At 38.1% G+C, this 17,500-nt stretch overlaps 1 protein-coding gene across 1 annotated transcript in view; it reads right to left on the bottom strand.

Annotated features, from left to right (window-relative positions):
- LOC137992268 (chromodomain-helicase-DNA-binding protein 1-like) overlaps positions 1–17,500 on the bottom strand; it is a 42,139-nt gene that overhangs the window by 24,156 nt on the left and 483 nt on the right. The window contains exons 2-10 of the mRNA XM_068837506.1: positions 17,032–17,230; positions 7,948–8,164; positions 7,621–7,707; positions 6,947–7,032; positions 6,076–6,402; positions 4,052–4,414; positions 1,985–2,085; positions 236–777; positions 45–134 (exon numbers count right to left, since the gene is read on the bottom strand). Of these exons, the coding sequence (XP_068693607.1) occupies positions 45–134; positions 236–777; positions 1,985–2,085; positions 4,052–4,414; positions 6,076–6,402; positions 6,947–7,032; positions 7,621–7,707; positions 7,948–8,164; positions 17,032–17,222 (2,004 nt within the window). The 5' untranslated portion in view covers positions 17,223–17,230. The remainder of the gene's footprint in view (positions 1–44; positions 135–235; positions 778–1,984; positions 2,086–4,051; positions 4,415–6,075; positions 6,403–6,946; positions 7,033–7,620; positions 7,708–7,947; positions 8,165–17,031; positions 17,231–17,500) is intronic.

The raw sequence follows: 17,500 nt of genomic DNA, 5'->3' as shown, positions 1-17,500 counted from the left end.
CAGACATTGGCAAGTAATGTCACGAGACACGACTTAGCACTTACCTTATCCTTTAGTAGAATCTCGTAAGTTGTAAGAAGTGCATTGAATTTCAAAGACTTGCTATTGGATCGGTACCATTCAAATTCACGGATCTGAAATTAATGTTAACCATTACATTATCAGCAGTAAAACCAACATTTGATTATATTCAAAGAAAAAAAGAGCGAATAACAGAAGAAATTACTGTACTTACCTTGTTTCTACTAGTGACATCTCCAAGATAAACCACCACATTAATATCTTGACCCCACAGACTGAATTCTCTCTGCCAAGCTGCCATTGTGGACAAAGGCACGACCAACAAGAAAGGTCCATAAAGTGCCTGGGCATTGTATAAATAGGACAGAAATGAAATAACTTGTATAGTTTTGCCAAGACCCATTTCATCAGCCAGAATAACCGAATGCCCTTTGCACCATGAATTAACGAGCCAATTTAATCCATCCAGTTGGTAATCTCGTAGTTTAAGATCAGCAGTACAGCCAAGAAAAGATGGTTGTTTCTTAATTGGGACAAACTTTGGTCTTTGCCGATGGACCTTTGCACTTCTTGCTGGAATTTTATCAGAGTGTTGTCGATTGAGATAGTCATCAATTTTATCCTGGTAAAATCTTGAAATAAGGCCCCCGTCTTCCCACGTGCTCTCGCCATACGGTAACCCCTGCCACTTGCATAAATAGTCCACTTGGTTCACAGTATTTCCTTTTTCATCCAGATTTTTTGCCATAGTGTGAGCTGCAACATAAAAGATAAGCTGTTTAGTTAACAGTCTCCCTCCTAAAGCAGACACCAGGGCAAGGCTGCTATCTAAGAAAATTTTTCCGGAGCCCTTCGGGCTTCCAACATTAACAGTTAGTAGCTCGGGTCATTTCTATAAGAGCCCAGAAATAATTAATTAAAAGTCAGGATGAATACCTTTGTGATAAAAGTGAGGCACCCGTTCGGGCTACTCGTTCAGAAATTTGGTCGCCTGCGATCGCAAGTAAGGTGCCCCAGGAGACAAGGCAACTGTTAGGCAGCAGCCTTGCACTAGGGAACTTAAGCAATGACGACAACGACATCAACGAGAATGAGAACATCATTGCAAAAAAAAAAATTGCGTTGTTGTAATTACTTCGTGACTATTTCAACCTTTTTAATATGACAAGGGTGTGGTAGTTCCTCAAGAATGACCCTGGTTGGAATGACGCTTAATTTAGGGGAGAGACTGAAATTTTATCTTCAAGCGCCCTCGTTGTTCCTAAAACCTTAAATTTGGCTGTTTCGCATTGACGTTTTGCAGACAACAGGCAAAGAAATGGACAAAAGTGAAAAATGCATGTGCTGGGCATGCAAAGCTGTTGTTTTTGCCCACTAAATATGCTTAAGTTCCCTACTTATTTATCACTGGGGAACTTCTCAGTTGCAAAAGGGTTAGGGGATTTTCGAACATAGCTTGATGTAGAAGGTTAAATGCTAACTAAGATTTTTTCAAAAAATGCTTAGTTAATGTTATATGCACTCTAATAAACTTGGGTCACTCCTGTGTGGTGCAGTTAAGTGTGCACTGCAACTTCCCCCAAGCTTGTTGGCTGCATTGCCTTTTTAATATCATCTGCTAACTGATACTCTTGTCCAATCTAGCACATGCTGTTTTACGTTCAGCTTTAAGTGCTGGGAAGATAAATAAGGTTCCTGTGTCACACAATAACTGGACGTTGCACAGGCTGGCTAACCTAATGCAAGGCAGGACTCCCCCATTAACACCAACTTGAGTCTTATCTAGTTTGCAAGCATGTTTAACATAAAGCATAACGAACAGAGACATTACCCTTTAACATCCAAACCGGCTTAAACCGGCCAGAGTTAGTATTTTACTCTGTCTAATGCCAGATGATTTTACTCGTCAATGGGTTAATAATTATTGACGCTTATTTAAGACATCAAAAACTATGATATTTACCAATAATTCTCTCAACTTCTTTGTACTCATCATACAAATCATAGTTCATTTGTAACTGAATATTGAAATACTCCACATCTTCTGGTGCAGCAAACTTTTTCCTGCAGAAAAAGCAACAGTGCTGTCAAATTTGACTTAAATATTAAAATATCTAAATTGACGGGGAATATCTTTAATGTGCGATGATAATATTATCTAGTTCTATTAAATTAAATACAGATCTTCACAAAGGTTATACCTCAAAATAAATCATTTTAAAACAAAAACTATGCTTTAGGAGGAAGCCAAGCTTTAATGCACAACTACCTTGTTCAACCTATCAAAAATCCAACAAAAAAATCCAACAGTGTTCTCACGAGGCTGTACTCTTGCGGGACTCCCGCAAGGAAAATAGGAATGGCGCATTAAAACCCGCGCGAATGCGCCCACTTGGGTGCACAAGGATTCTACAAGCAAAACAGACTTTTACACTGAGTAAGTTAGCAGCGTTTTAATGGTCAAGCTACTACTAAAATAGTTTATCAAAGTATTCAAAGCCTTCAATTTTATTGACTTTTGTTTTGTTGGCATAGCACAACTTGGACATCTTGACCGCCATATTAGATCAGGTAGGTACTTTGTGTAACAGATAATTTAGAGTGTGGGCTGATATGTTATTTGTCGTGGGACAGAGAAAATTACATTCTTTCACCCTATAAGTACCAAAGGATTTAAGAAAGTGTACAAGATCATCGAAACGCGGGTGAAGAGGATGAAACGGACAACGTAGCAAACAAAGACCAACAAGCTGCTGCACTGAAGAAAGCCCATGTTTTTCAGAGTGAATGGCAGTCTAAAAAACACATGGCTTGCCTATGATGCTGACAAAAAGATCATGACCTGTAAGATCCATCTCAAGGCAAACAAATCATGAAAAAGACAAATATATTAATTTACAATATTGTCAAAGGGCCACCATTGCAAGAGTTCCAATTTTAACATGCCTTGATGAAATGGACAGAGAAATCATGACGTATTTTTTCCACCCTAGTCATGAAGCACAAGTAACTTTGTCCCACTTAAGCCCTTGCAGGACCCCAATTTTTCAGGAAAGGGGGGCCTTGAGACTCCCTAAGACAACATCTTGGTGAGAAAACTGATCCAAACATAAGTGGAATTTTGGTAGAAGACTAACAAGGTCAAGATTGACACTTCTACTTCACGGAAAGGTTCAGCATTCATGCGCTATGGGCCAAAACTTGATTTGATATACATGCCTTCGACATGTATAGATCTGTTTCATGACAAAGCCCAGTTTACCAAGAGATGATTGCATAATTTCATACTAAAACCTGCTTAACTCTTTCCCCCATTGATCCCTGGGAGTGAGAGCTAATAGATTTCACTATGTCTAATGCCAGACGATTTTACTCCAGTGCCTGATGAGTCAAAGGGTTTTACCAGTCAAAAACCACATGTACAGTATTTCCCCTCCATTAATTAAATAAAGTGCATTATCATCATTTAATTTTAATTAGTATTGTTGTAAATACTATCATTACCATCTTATGATGATGATGATTATTATTATTAATTATCATTAGTGATATTTTTGAATAAAATAGATGTCACTGTTGGTAAGCAAATACTGGGTAGAGCCTGGGAGGGGAGTGTGACTTCCCATCACATGATTACCTTGTTTGGCCCTTTTGTTCAATCCTGCCATGTGAGCCTTCTTGGTTTGACATTTTCAAAGCTCAGTTTGTTCTTTTTCTGTTCAGAAATTTAATTCCTCCCTACCCCTGCCCCAATCCTGTTTGGCTTTCTGGTTCTCTTGTATGTTTTCCTTACAAGCTTATTGTTACTGGGGGCATATTGTTACTTTGCTGGACTGTGTTAACTTGGCCCCAGGACAACATGCTAGCAACTATGCCCACCTAGTTTGCAATACAGGCATGTGGCACCTCCTCCGCTAGGCGCCAAGGGCCCTGCCAGTGCATTCCCTGCCCCTTGTTTACGCCCCAAGTTATGTCCACTGTCTTTTACTGTGCACCAAAGCATTGATAATTATCATCATCTATCACTAACCAAGTTGCAATGTCATGCTCCCGTTTCATGAAGTTACTCAGCTTTTTAAGTCCCTTTACATTCTGTTCAGTCAGACTCTTTTCCGTTTCCCATGTGTTATGCAAATGCGACCATCCTTTCCACTTAATCAAGTACTGCACCTCTTGCGGTTCACCTGGAAGAGGTTCCCCGCGCTTCCTGGTTTCCTCATAATCAGGTGCATAGACTGTTGTTATGGCTCCAATCTCTCCTGGTCGACCAATGCGACTGTACAGAACCCTCTCAATGCATTCCCTGTCATCTTCCACATAGTCGCCGCTGGCATCCTGACTCTGTTCGATAAGGTCATCTGAGTCAGTTCCATCTTCACTCTCCTCTTTGTAACTAAGTCCAGAGCAAAAAAAATAATTTCCCATGTTAAATTAGGCTGATAGAGACATTGTTGCACACTCCAAAACAGTTATATGGAATTGCTGTTTCAGATAATGTTGTCCCAAGGATGCAATATAATTATGACATGTATATTAATGTGGGACAACAAAGGAAAAAGGATGAGCTATGCAGGTGCGTATATTTTTCCTACTGATAGACCATGTTCAAACAGTAAACCTAAAAATACGCCACTTACACACTTATGTCCAGGTTTGCAAGCAGCTGCGAAAATTGCAAAAAACGGTGAAAAGACGACGACAAGTCCCCAAATAGGACTTGCAATCTCTGCGATTTTTGCGAAAATTGTGCAAAATTCCCAAAAATCATAAAAAAGTGAAAAGAAGAAAGCAAGGCCCCAACTACGACCCACGATTTTTGTGATTTTGTGCGAAATTTACCGTAAAATCACCAAATTCTTAAAAGCTGAAAACATATGAATAATAACGCAAGTACCCGACAAGAATCAAGATTTTGGCAATTTTTGCTCAATTTATAACAATCCCTAACATATCGCATTTAACTCTATAAGGCATAGGCAATGCATGTACTTCTGTACAGGACTCCTTCAACAGGCTACAAACTATGCATACATGTAATTATGTTCGTTCATGGTATAAAATCTTCATAAAAGAAGCTCCAAGTACCATGCACTTTTCGCAGTGAATCAAAAATTGGGAAATTTGTTCCATTTGAGATAACATAGGGCTCTAATGAGTCACAATAGAACTGTAAAGAGATACAGTAAGCTTGTAAAAGCTCTCCCACAAAAAGGCCACGTTTTCATGATGTTGGCCTATACTGTAACTTTAGGCAACTTAAAGCGACTTAAGAAAAAAAAAAATGTTCAAAAAATCAGGCAATTTAAGGTGAGTCTCAGTTTCAGTTTTATGCAATTTTTCACACAGTTTGGAAGTCCTCTCTACCTTAACAGTTTTTTTTTTTTTATTAATGATTTTTCGCATAATTTGCAATTTTGGCAAAAATCGCAAAAATCTTTTCGCAATTGTGTGCTAACCCTGACACATCTCCACTTACACCAACTTCAACTGAATCTCAGTTTTAAAATGATAATGATGAACATGCATGATAATGTTTAACTTCTCAAATCGTTAGCGCAGTTTTCAAATGAGTGGCCTTTGGCCTAAAATCTTGTAATTGCTTCAAGTTTTGATTGGTTTACTGGATTGTCTCCGTCCTTTTTGATTGGCCAAAGTAATTACTTTGGTGTTGGTTTTACGACACTCATTTGATAACAGCTCTATCAGAAGCCCTAATCAATTTTTGAGATGAACTAAGGACCCAGATATATATATATACATGTATTTCATTGAGAAAGATCTAATTAAGCAGGCTCACAAAGCAACCTAACTAGTGAGCCTCAGTGACTTGTTGCATTTCAGGCAGTGAAAAGAACTCTTTTTTTTTTTCCAGTCCTGTAAATTAGCTGCCAGTGGAAGTCCTTGGTGACAGCTAAAATCTCCAGATAATCAACTTTTCAGCAATGTTTGTTGTTCATAAACATGTTCTAATTAAATTAATCAAAATTGAAAAAGACTGCACTTCGCCTTTTTGACATAATTATGTAAACTCTCTTCGCCATTTCAATCATTTACCTTGAAATTGTAACTGCAGCTCTTCTTGTGGAGTTTCTATTATTTTCATCATCATCGTCATCATCTTCTTCGTCATCATCATCATCATCTTCCTCTTCGTCAGATTCTTCACTCTCTAACTTCCTCACCCTGCTAGGAGCTTTTTGTGGTGACAGCCCCAGGTTTCTCTTTCGCGGGACAGAATCTTTCACTTTCGGTACAACGGGTGGTACCCTTGCATTTGGCCGTGGCACTGGTCTGGGTCTGTTCCACACTTCTTGTTCAGGGACATAGTTGTCACTGCTATCACTTTCACTTCCATGGCCATCTACTGCCGACCAATCTTCACTGAAAAAGAACATTAGCTGCACAGGTTTTACACCAATAGCAAGAAGATCAAGCTATTTATGCATTAAACATTATTAACTCTTTCACTTAGTCCGGTAATGCAGGTAATAAGTTGCATACTTAACCCTTTGACCCTTTGACACCCAAACCGGCCTAAACCGGCCAGTATTTTACTCAGTCTGACGCCAGACGATTTTACTCGTCAACGGGGAACCCCCCGGGAGTCAACGGTTAATTTGAACTCTGTGAGGGAAGGAGTTTTAATTAAGGAAACACACTTTCAAAGTCTCAAGGAAAAGGGATAGTGATGTTTTTTTAATCATAGTAGCACTTTAAGTAGACGTAAGATTATAAAACCACCAAGACAATTCTAACCTAAAAAGAACCCTTTAGCAACTCTGGTGTGAATGGGTAGCTGGTGTTCAGACTTTGTTGGATTAAGATTAAAGATGCTAACCTGATCCTAACACCAAATTATTTAACTGGTCAATGGGGAACACTTTCGGGGGTGAAATGGTTAAATGTAACAACATTGACCTCTAACCTGGTTGATGAAATCCTCCTCCCTTGCCTTCCTTTCTTTTTCCTTTGTATTTGTCCATGTTTCTCACCGTCCTCACTTCCTGATCCCTTTATGACAGAAAAGTAATTCTAATTAGTCTCCATTGACGTAAGAAACGCAGAAAGGTTTGTAATCAAAGCAGGGTCACTGGCAGCTTAGATCAGGTAACTTAGCTAGCTACAACTGAAAAAATTAATGATCTATTATTGGAAACACTGGCTTGCGAACAAAGGTGGAAATATCCCAGGGATTTAATTTGACACCCAGAAATTTCAGAGCGTCAAACCAGAATTTCTCCAGGGTTGGTACTCTTAAGAGTTTTTCACATTCCATGACTTTTTCCAGTTTTCCATGACCTCAAGTTTAGCTGCCAGTTTTGAAAATTGTCAAAATCGTCCTTGTTTTTGGGGTATTTTCTGACATAACTAGCCTGTATTTTATTTTGTCATTGCTTCCACTTCTGCAATAATTTACATACCACACATAACTATAATTTTCCATGACTTTCCATGACCGACAATTAAATTCCATGACTTTCCAGGCCTGGAAACTGAAATACTTCAATTCCACGACTTTCCAAGTTTTCCATGACCTGTACACACCCTGTTCTCCCAAATTAACAAGCTTAGTTGTTCATTCATTGTTATTCAACATACATCTTGAATGATATTAAATCTCTCAGGCTCCTTTCTTGACCTACTAGATCTCCGTACTCCATAGGCTTCCGGATCCTCTTCCCAAAACTGAATAAAAACAAAATTTTGGAATTTCAAGAGAGATGAGAAAGGACAACCAAAAGAAAATAGGCTAAGCATTAAGTGGAAATACAGTGACTTCCATTCACATTTTCAAGACTCTTGTCGTCAAGAATAGCCCTTTCAGGACTGCAATCACCACGACAAACTAACATGATCTTGAAACATATAGATCAGAAGTCTGATAGTGGCACCATAGAACTAAAGATCAGACATCACTGTACTTACTCTATCTTCAAACTTCTTTTTCTGTGTTGGGGTGGTGGGATTGTTATTGACTGCATGAGGGTCTCTTGGAGGTGACAACATAGCTGGGTAGTAATGAGATAATGGAGGCGGCAGCGGCTGTCTCTGTCGTATTTGGGGTTGTTCATTACCTTCATCATTGGACTCTGAATCGGACTGGCTGCTACCTGAGCCTTCAGAGCCTGACTCACTTTCCTGTCTATCAAAAGTCACACCACAAAATTATAAAGACGACTAGACAAATTTGCCAAGCCAAAAAAACATTGCCGCAGGGTTCAACCCGACTAAACTGTGAAAAAGAGGCAGCATGGCAGGAGACAGCTTGGTCCAGTGCTTAGGGCGTTGAGTTTGCATGCGGTTGTCCCAGGTTCAAATCCTGTTCCGTGATATCTGGGGTCAATTTCATAAAACTTTTACACGTGTAACTTACAAGTGTAGCTATTGTTCTCAGACTCTAAAACAATGGCTACACTTGTAAGTTACACGTGTAAAAGTTTTATTAAATTGACCCCTGGTTTGGATTTTGTTTCGGTTGTCCCGCTTTGTAAATAGCCAACCGGTTGCCTCCTGCCATTTCTGCCTCTTTACATTTTACAAAAAGAGCACCTGATAGAGTTTCTGCGCAAGAATCGGATCAGCTGTAGTCTTATGGATTTCATGACACCAAAGCGACATCATGTGAAGACAAAGGATTCCAAATTACCATCAAAACCAATAGAGTGGTAAAAGTGCCATTGGAAATTTGAATCCGAAGTGGTTCGATTCTAAACACGTGATCTTAAAGAAATTGTCATGTGATCCGAAAAATAATGTCATGTGATCTAAAAAAGTGTTTGTTGTTGGAGTACGAACCACGTGACAACTCTTTTATGTCATGTGACGCCTTCTTCTGCGGATCATGTGATAAGTTTTTCGGAATCCGCACTTAAAAATTCTAACGGCAGATTTACCACTGTAGTGATTTTGATAGTAAGAGGGTGTCAATGCTGATTTTCTTAAACTTGGTGGTATAGGCCGTGATATCTATATATAGACACCTTTCTTTTAAACTATCACAGATTTTCAAAAGGTCTTTGCAAGTTCGGTCAACAAAAAAAAATATCCTTAGATGCTCTTTCTAGTGCTTTCTGATTCCTTTGCCTCCTACAAGGATACCTTACAGATTTTAATCTGACCTGGGGTACCCTTAAGGGTTGAGAATAACAGTTAATCCCATATAATTTGGAATAATAGTGACAATATGAAAACGGAGACTTCCAAGAAGTTAGCATTTTCTTCCATTTCACCGTGTGAACCTTCAACAGTATATTTATAATATAGTGGTGCGCATCATTGGTAAAAGGTTAAGCATTAAATGGAGTGCAAGGTTCTGTAACCGATCTGTGAAATGTATTCAATTCTCAAGGGACCGAGATGAAAACGTCATGAGAACCAGCCATTATTGTAAAAACGATGGACGGAAGAAACTTGTCCACATGAGACCCAATGTTCCATTTTCCCAATGATTCTTGGGTCTGTTTCGTCATAATTCATTCAAAAACTACTTAATAATTCATGAGAAAAAAAGCCTATCAGGGCCTGGTTGTTCGAAAGCCGATTAATTTAATCCAGGATTAGCGTAACTTTTGTTTCATGTTTTCAACTTTTTGGTGAAAATTTCTTTTGCTTATTTTTGTTTTTCAAGATTGACTTCTTCTAATGTAAAGTTTTGCCAAATATCAGCGTTGGCCAGCATTTGTGGGTAGAGATATAAAATCCTTGGTTAATTTTTAAGGCGGGATTAGTGTTAATCGGCTTTTGAACAACCAGGCCCTGGTCATTGATAAAACGTCATGTGCACGAGGCTATGAAGCTTAATAATAATAAATACTATAACTGATAAAACACTCACTAGAGTTCTGTATAATTATAAAGCATGCCAATAAGGCACAGCTTGTTTGAATTCTCTTGTATGGTACGTAATGTTCTCCTCTACAACCTTTGTTCGGACTCCAGAGAACCACACTTTTTGTTTTTTAAACTGTTCAATAAAACTTGCAACACAAGTTTTATCAGGTCTAAAGCACTTGGCTATGCCTTGTTGTTCAACCTGATAAAAAAATTGCTGCTTGTTTTTTAAACATTACTGAATAATATACTATGTAATGTGAGCATGTGCAAAACCCAAGCCACACCAGAATATTCTTTTGAGTGTGCAATTTTCAGGGTATTTCACTGTGCGTGTAATTCCTATAAAAATTCACTCTACACTTTAAAAGTAGTACATACATACGTCTTACTCACCGAGTTCGAAGTCTGTATTGTAAAATTACGAACCAAATTTTTTCCCACTGATTTATAGCCCAAGTGCAAAGTATGTGGCCCATAAATCAACGAGAAAAAATGAGGATCTGTAATTTTACAATACAGACCACAAAAACGAGGTTAGTAACATGTTTATTATAATTATCTCTGTGGTAATCAGCCACACGGGAAAGGAAACTTGTTGAAGTCAAGTGAAAGGTTTAACCGCCACAAAGCTTACTGCTTCAAAATCAAAAAACTAACAACTCTTCTTGGCTGTTTGAAATAGTTGCCTGCAAGATTTAAACAGTTTTACAAATTCATGTACCAGAAACAACATGAAAAACTTGCTGGAGAATGTTTTATCAAAATTTTGAATTTCAAGGACCGTACAAGTACTCAGTCATAAAAAAATGATAAAAACAAGTAAATGGCTCTGTGCAAACACATAATTATTCAAGTGACATTTGAGTGACAGATTTGTAATTTCTTTCAATTTCATCCACATTTCATGCTATGCAACACTTATTAATCTGGTCTCAAGTGAAGAACTAGAAAGAATAAAATAAAACAATTTACTTTCTGCTCCTTTTAATGGAATACTAGATATGTCCCGGGACTATTAACAATACATAAGGCTGTGAATTTTTCTAAGGAGAAGGGCAAAAATGAATAAATTATTTTTACTTCACCGTATATGTTTTTGTTGTGAAAGGTTAAGGAAGGTCAAGGGTTAAGACAGAGCAAATAAGATCTTAAGTTTAATTTGTCATGTTTTGCCCCATATTCCAGAAGAAGAAAATTGTGAAGACAAGGAAATGGATGACGAATTCTAAACAGACAGTGATGAAGGAGACAAGCAGTAAGATCGATCCCAATCACACAACAAGACAAATGGCTCCTTTGTGGGCTACCAAATAAGAGTCCATAAAACAACCACTGCTCTTCACTTCAACAGTAATTTAGCTCAGCTTGTAAGTGAATACATGTTCATTCGCTACTGTTTTAATTTCCTGAAAATTTTCTTACCAAAAATACTCGGTTATAAGCCGAGACCCCTTCTATGGCTTCATATTTGCCCAAATTGAGTGTGGATTTGTGTAGAAGTCGCTCAGCTTATAGCTGAATATGTACGGTAAGTTGAGTTTGAGCCATGTGACATTGCATCTACAAAAGCCATCCACAAGGGTGGGTCACTGTAACAAATTACTAAAAACAGTTTCATTCAAGCTTCAAAAGAGATACTTTCATATGAAATGGTTTTCTAATGCATAAGCTTTTAGAAGATGGTGTTAAAAGCTATGTGACCAGGTGTCTTTGTTACACCAACACTTCGGACATGAACACAAGACCAAAATGCCTCCACAAGCAGGCAAAAAAAGTCAGCCTGGATCAACTCACATTGTTCACCTCTGATCAACACAAAAAAATGACAAGGCCTCAAGAAATCACCCAAGCCCTAATCTTCAAGCTAACCTCGCTGAAATCAGGGCAAACATCGAATAGGTTTGGTTAACAAAACCGTTTTTCGCTCAATCCGAGTCGAAGTCAGCAATACCCCTGGGCAGTACCTGCCCCCCTATGGAACAGTTTCACGTGCATACCACTATGATTCTCGGGTTGAGTATGACACTAGGGTAGTTTGATGACAAAGTTTCAGGGTTAAAGTTTGCAAGTTGTCAAGGGCAACTTGCTTCGTTTTCAAGGGTAACTTTTCGGGCTTTGACGTCATTTAACTGGTAACGGTTACCAGTCTGATTTTGGCTGGCTTTATTGCTCATGACGTCAACGCCCTAAAAGTTACTCTTGGAAACGAAGCAAGTTGCCGTGCTCAACTGAGAATCGTAGTAAATGCAAAAACAAATTAATTAGACTGTCTCATCAAACAGATGCTCTTCATTTGAAAGCTAAAACCCAGTGAATTTAAATGGGTGAAATGACTGTCACATCTTAGAAGCAAATGACCTTGAAGCACGTAACTTGCAACTCTTTTCCTTGGAAGAAAGCTGGGGATTTCAGAACACTAATTTTATGCACACAAATGGACAAAAATAAGATCGAAGCTGCACACACAGGAAAATGCACAAGCTATGTTACATCCAAATAAGGAAATTTTAAAACTCGGAAAAACCCCAGCTCTAAACCAGAGTTAAACCCATCAAGGTGACAAGCTTCTGGTCACATACAGTTTGGTTATTATTTTAATAGTAATACATGAAGCAGCAGTTAACCTCGCAACCTTCATGGCTTTCTTAATTGGTTTTGATAGAAGAATCCTCCTTACAAGAAGGGGTTTCTCTCCACTAACTAAAACATTCACTAATTAGAAGGTAGTTTAAGGGGAATATTGTGTGTGTGTGTGTGAATGGTGAGTTGAGGAAACATCATAGACAAAAGTTAGGGTTAGTCTGTAAAATGAGGGGGAGAAATTTACAAAACAAACTCTCAACCCCAAAAAAAGGGTGACAAATGAAACAAACTCTGTGTGAAATTAAAAACTTTGATCTCAGAAACAGCCAGATAGTACATGTAGTACACTTTTTCTTCAATGTAAGTAACCAGGTATCCTTTTTCCTTTATTTTTAACTACAATTTTGCTTTGGAACTTCCATGATACACATGATGAGTTGTGTTTTTGGTAAGTGTTACTTTCCATTTTTGGTTAATCAACTTGGAAGCTTTGGTCATGTTAGTCTGTCCATGGTTTTTAGTGTTGGTTTTTGTCCAGGGTTACGGCTTGTTGTTCTTCTCTTTTTCCCTCCTTGACTCGGCACGAGGAGGTCGGGTAGAGGTCTGGTACTGGACTAGAAACCCCCTTGCTCGATTGCGTTCTACCCCTGAAGATTCGCAGCCATTTACGAGCCTAATGGTGTCGCAGTCACCTTGTCTTTATCCTTGGGATTTTTGGATTCACCTCGTGGAACCTGTGTTTCATATTCCGTGGGATTTCTTTAGTTTTTGTCCATATACTTTTTAAGAATGAGGATTTTAGTGTAAAGATTTTTCATCTTTATTCCCATTTTTAAGAACGAATAATTTTCATGGTCAAATATTTATTAATCCCTCCTACGTGATTTAGTTTTTCGTATGTATGTTCTGTCTGGCTGTTTCTGAGATTAAAGTTTTTAATTTCACACAGAGTTTGTTTCATTTGTTAACCTTATTTTGGGGTTGAGAGTTTGCTTCCTTCCTTCCTCCCCCTCATTTTACAGGCTAACTCTAACTTTTGTCTATGATTTTTCCTCAACTCACCATTCACATACACAATATTCCCCTCAAACTACCTGCTAATTTATATTAGTGAATGTTTTAGTTAGTGGAGAAACCCCTTCTTGTGAGGAGGATTCTTCTATCAACACCAATTAAGAAAGCCACAAAGGTTGCTAGGTTAACTGCTGCTTCATGTATCACTATTAAATAACCAACCTGCTGCCTCATGTATTACTATTAACAACATTAATTTAATGGCCTTGATTGGTTCCATGGAAACACCAAGACATTGGCCTTTCACACTATTGAAAGAAGGTTGTTGGTTTTTTTGCGCAGCAAATGTTAAGTGAGATCTGAAGTGTGAGCAACCTCAATGACAGTGTAAAAAAGTCAGATTAATTACAGTATCTAACGTCACCGTACATTTTCTGCTGTATTCCATGATCACTTTCATTTTAGTTTTACATTAATTTTTCTGACACAGATTCAAAGGTTAGCATGGCCAACTGGTTTGGGATTTTCTTTGAGAGTTTCCTGGTTTAAGTCAAGCTCTTACCACTGAAAGGTCTTTCGACTCCCAGCCTTGGGCACATGAAAAGTTGATAATTTTGCTAGCATCGCGTAAAAAATCATTGAATTTACACGGCTCTGCAACCTCAAAATCCTGCTCAATTTTCAAGCTTCGCTCAGGTTTTTGCCATTGCCATGTAATGATCGGGACAGAAGTGGTCAATCATTGGAATTTGATCACAATCAAATTAACCAATCAAAAAGCGTAGATTCCCCCCAAGAGGGACAAAATTAAAAGTCAGCGATTTTTGATTGGTTAACTTGATTTTGATCAAATTCCAATGATTGACCACTTCTGTCCCGATCATATGGCGATGGCAAAAACCTGAGTGAAGCTTGAAAATCAAGCAGGATTTTGAGGTTGTAGAGCTATGTAAAGGCGATGATTTTTGGCACGATGCTAGCAACATTATTGACTTTTCATATGCCCAAGGCTGGGAGGCAAGTGACCTTTATAACTGGGAGAAATTCAGCTAAATTCTGGAGGCACTCGGCAATGATCCGTCTTGGAAGCTGCACATTTTGTCTATTTATATCGCATGTGACGACACATCGGATCTGAAGGGGAAATCAAAGCATCCCAAAAACCCATCCAATCACTCAGGACAACCCAGAAAATAGTGGGTGAGTGAACTTTATTCATCTGGCCGTCCATAAAATGGATTTTTTGAAAAGAAACATCGCAATTTGAAGTTTTAATGGAACATTTTCCTTAATCAGTTGAATCGGCCGTCACAACTGTCTCAAAATAACGTGACATCACGCACTCTTCCATCCTTAGGGTTGTCTGCCTGTGGACTAATCAACAGAGTAAGGCTTAATCTCCTTTTTATTCTATCTTAGCTTCCTAGTCTTGGAATATTCTCTTTACTTTCACAAATCCAGATAAAGAATCTGGCCAGAAAGAAGACATCGATGTTTTTTTTTTATTTTGAGATTTTTTTTTTTTGCATTTACTCTTTGATCATTTCCCTGGAAGGCATAGCATGTTGTCATTCCTGAATTTTCTGAAAAGACTCAGAAAAAAAAACCTCCACAAATGCTTTCCACAGTTTGCACAGAGCCAGAATATATTTTCAGTTAACTTCCCTTGGCATTTCAGATTACAAATATTTTTATCCTGACTAGCTTTATAGTTTATTTCCATTGTTCACCGCAAGCCAGACAACATAAAATTTGTTTCAACTTCAATTCCTGTCCATCACAAAAGCATAATAATAAAAGCTACCTTTCAAAACTTAGCAAGCTTAATTTTAAGTTGTATACCTTTAGACTTATTGCTCCACCAATACATTATTAACACTAACAGCAGTAAGACACAACTACACTAACTCAGTGAAATCGAAGAAAAATTCAGGTGAACTATAAACTCTGGAAGCAAGATTATTCTCTGAAAGGTCAAAACATTGCGTCAAGAAAAGCACCTTTTTGAAAGGGTTACTGCATCCAAATTTTGTTCCAATGCTCTGAGATACCACCCTTCCCGACAACCTTCTCGCGTCATTATGCCAGTGATGAGTATAAGAAGTCCTAGTGAAAGCTTCAAGGTTGATATTTTTTACAAAGGTTGATTTTTAAAAAAAGGTTGATACTTGGCAACGCTTGATAAACATTGACAAAAATTATACTTCACATTTAGTGACATCATATAAAATTTAGTTATTTCAAAGGAAAACGAGTTAATGATCAGATTGGAAATCCAGAACTCAAGTCTAATTTCAGATGAAAGGCTCACTTACATCTCTTAACCTTTCAGAACAAAAATTCTTTCAATGTTAAGGGTTAAAACTGCTTGAGCAAAACATATTTGTGTCGAATCACCAAATGAATGGACCATTCATCAACTTCTACCTACGAAACTTGAACATGAATCAACATGGAGGCAAATTTTGCCAACCACCTATGATAGCCACTATCCCTAATATGCCAACCATCTATGAGAGAGTTAATACATTTCACAACATGGCAAAAATAATACATATTTTTGAAGTGAAAAATAAAATTACAGTCACTGTTTGCCTGTGGAACTACAAGGGCATACCGTTACAGAAAAGAGGAACCAGATGAATTGATTACTCAAACCTCCAACAAAATGGAGGCCTTTCTTTTTACACGCGTACATTCGTTTAAAAAAGAAACATGAAAACTCCAACGCTGGAGTTTCTAAACGGTAAAGTGTACTCAAATATATTAACAGCAACACTCAAATTCCGATAATTTGCACGTACATATATTCCAGTCTCAATCCTTCAAACAAATCTTTAAGAGACTCACCACTACCAAAAACGAAATCGAAACGAAATTAAACACAACGTTCAAAACATGTCGATTTCACGGCATTCGATTTTCTTCGAAACCTCAACAAACAACCGAGTCATATTTTAAGGAAAACATAAGGGAATTCAAATAATATAGAATAAAATAAAAATTACGTAGAGATAACTTCAACTGATAACTACAGTTACGTGTTAATAGAGAATTAAACCAATGTCACCTTTGCTGGATTTGAGCAAGCTAAGGCCAGGGCGCGTGCACGGAACGAGACAAAAATCATCAGCTGAAAGCAAGCTGATGCAAAAAAGGGCGCTGTCTTGAACACGTATTTCATGCCAAATTATCAGGTTATTTAAAACAAAAGTCGGGATAAGTCGGGAGCACATGAAACAAAATGGGAAATATTACCAGGTGAATGTAAAAGAAAATGTAAAAGATCGGTTAACGAGAAAGCTACAAAAATAGCACGAACAGACACTTCAACACTTGGCTTTCGCGGTGAAATAAAAGCATCGAGTATTTTTTTATTTTCCCCCGTTTCTTTTGTACCTTCCACTTCAGTCTTAATGTCTACTGAGTCAACTTTTCGTCTGCCACGAAGGGACCTTCGAGAACAGTTACAGAACCTTCTCTCGCGAAAATACACGCTACACAAAACAAGCTTCGATCGCGAAGACAAAGAAAATATGGCGGCAATTTAATATGGCATAATTTCCAAAGGCCATTTACCTCGCGACGTTTTGTTGCTGCGGAAAAGAAATGCCCGTAGATCCATGAAGGCTTCCAATATGGCCAAGAGAAATGGTCGATGGTTGAAAATGGTGGGCAAAATGTTCTCCAAACATTATAGAACCCCTTCCTTCGTCAACACTTGAAAGGATATCGACGTCTTCGTCGCTATCAGATTCATTATCCGCCATTTAAATCGCTGTGGAAGACGCGAAGCAATCTTGTCCAATAAATTAGACTCAACACAAACTGTCTTCGACAAGGCTGTACCCATGCTTCAAAAGGGGGTCTTAGGAGAGTGTAGGGGTAAAATTGGAGAGGAGGGCTTCGAAAATTGTTCAAAATTACAAACAGGGCGTACTTGAAATGAGACGAGAAACATGTCTTTTTCTATGTACGGCACGTGTCAACAGTTGAATAAAAAAGCGATCGAAGAAGGCCAAAATGGTCCAATGAGGGGTGTTAACGA

Source organism: Montipora foliosa, chromosome 2, assembly GCF_036669935.1.
Source record: "Montipora foliosa isolate CH-2021 chromosome 2, ASM3666993v2, whole genome shotgun sequence".
In the NCBI taxonomy this organism is placed as follows: Eukaryota; Metazoa; Cnidaria; class Anthozoa; order Scleractinia; family Acroporidae; genus Montipora; species Montipora foliosa.
Note: the sequence above shows the minus strand (reverse complement) of the source record. Positions and strands in the feature narration are given on the sequence as shown.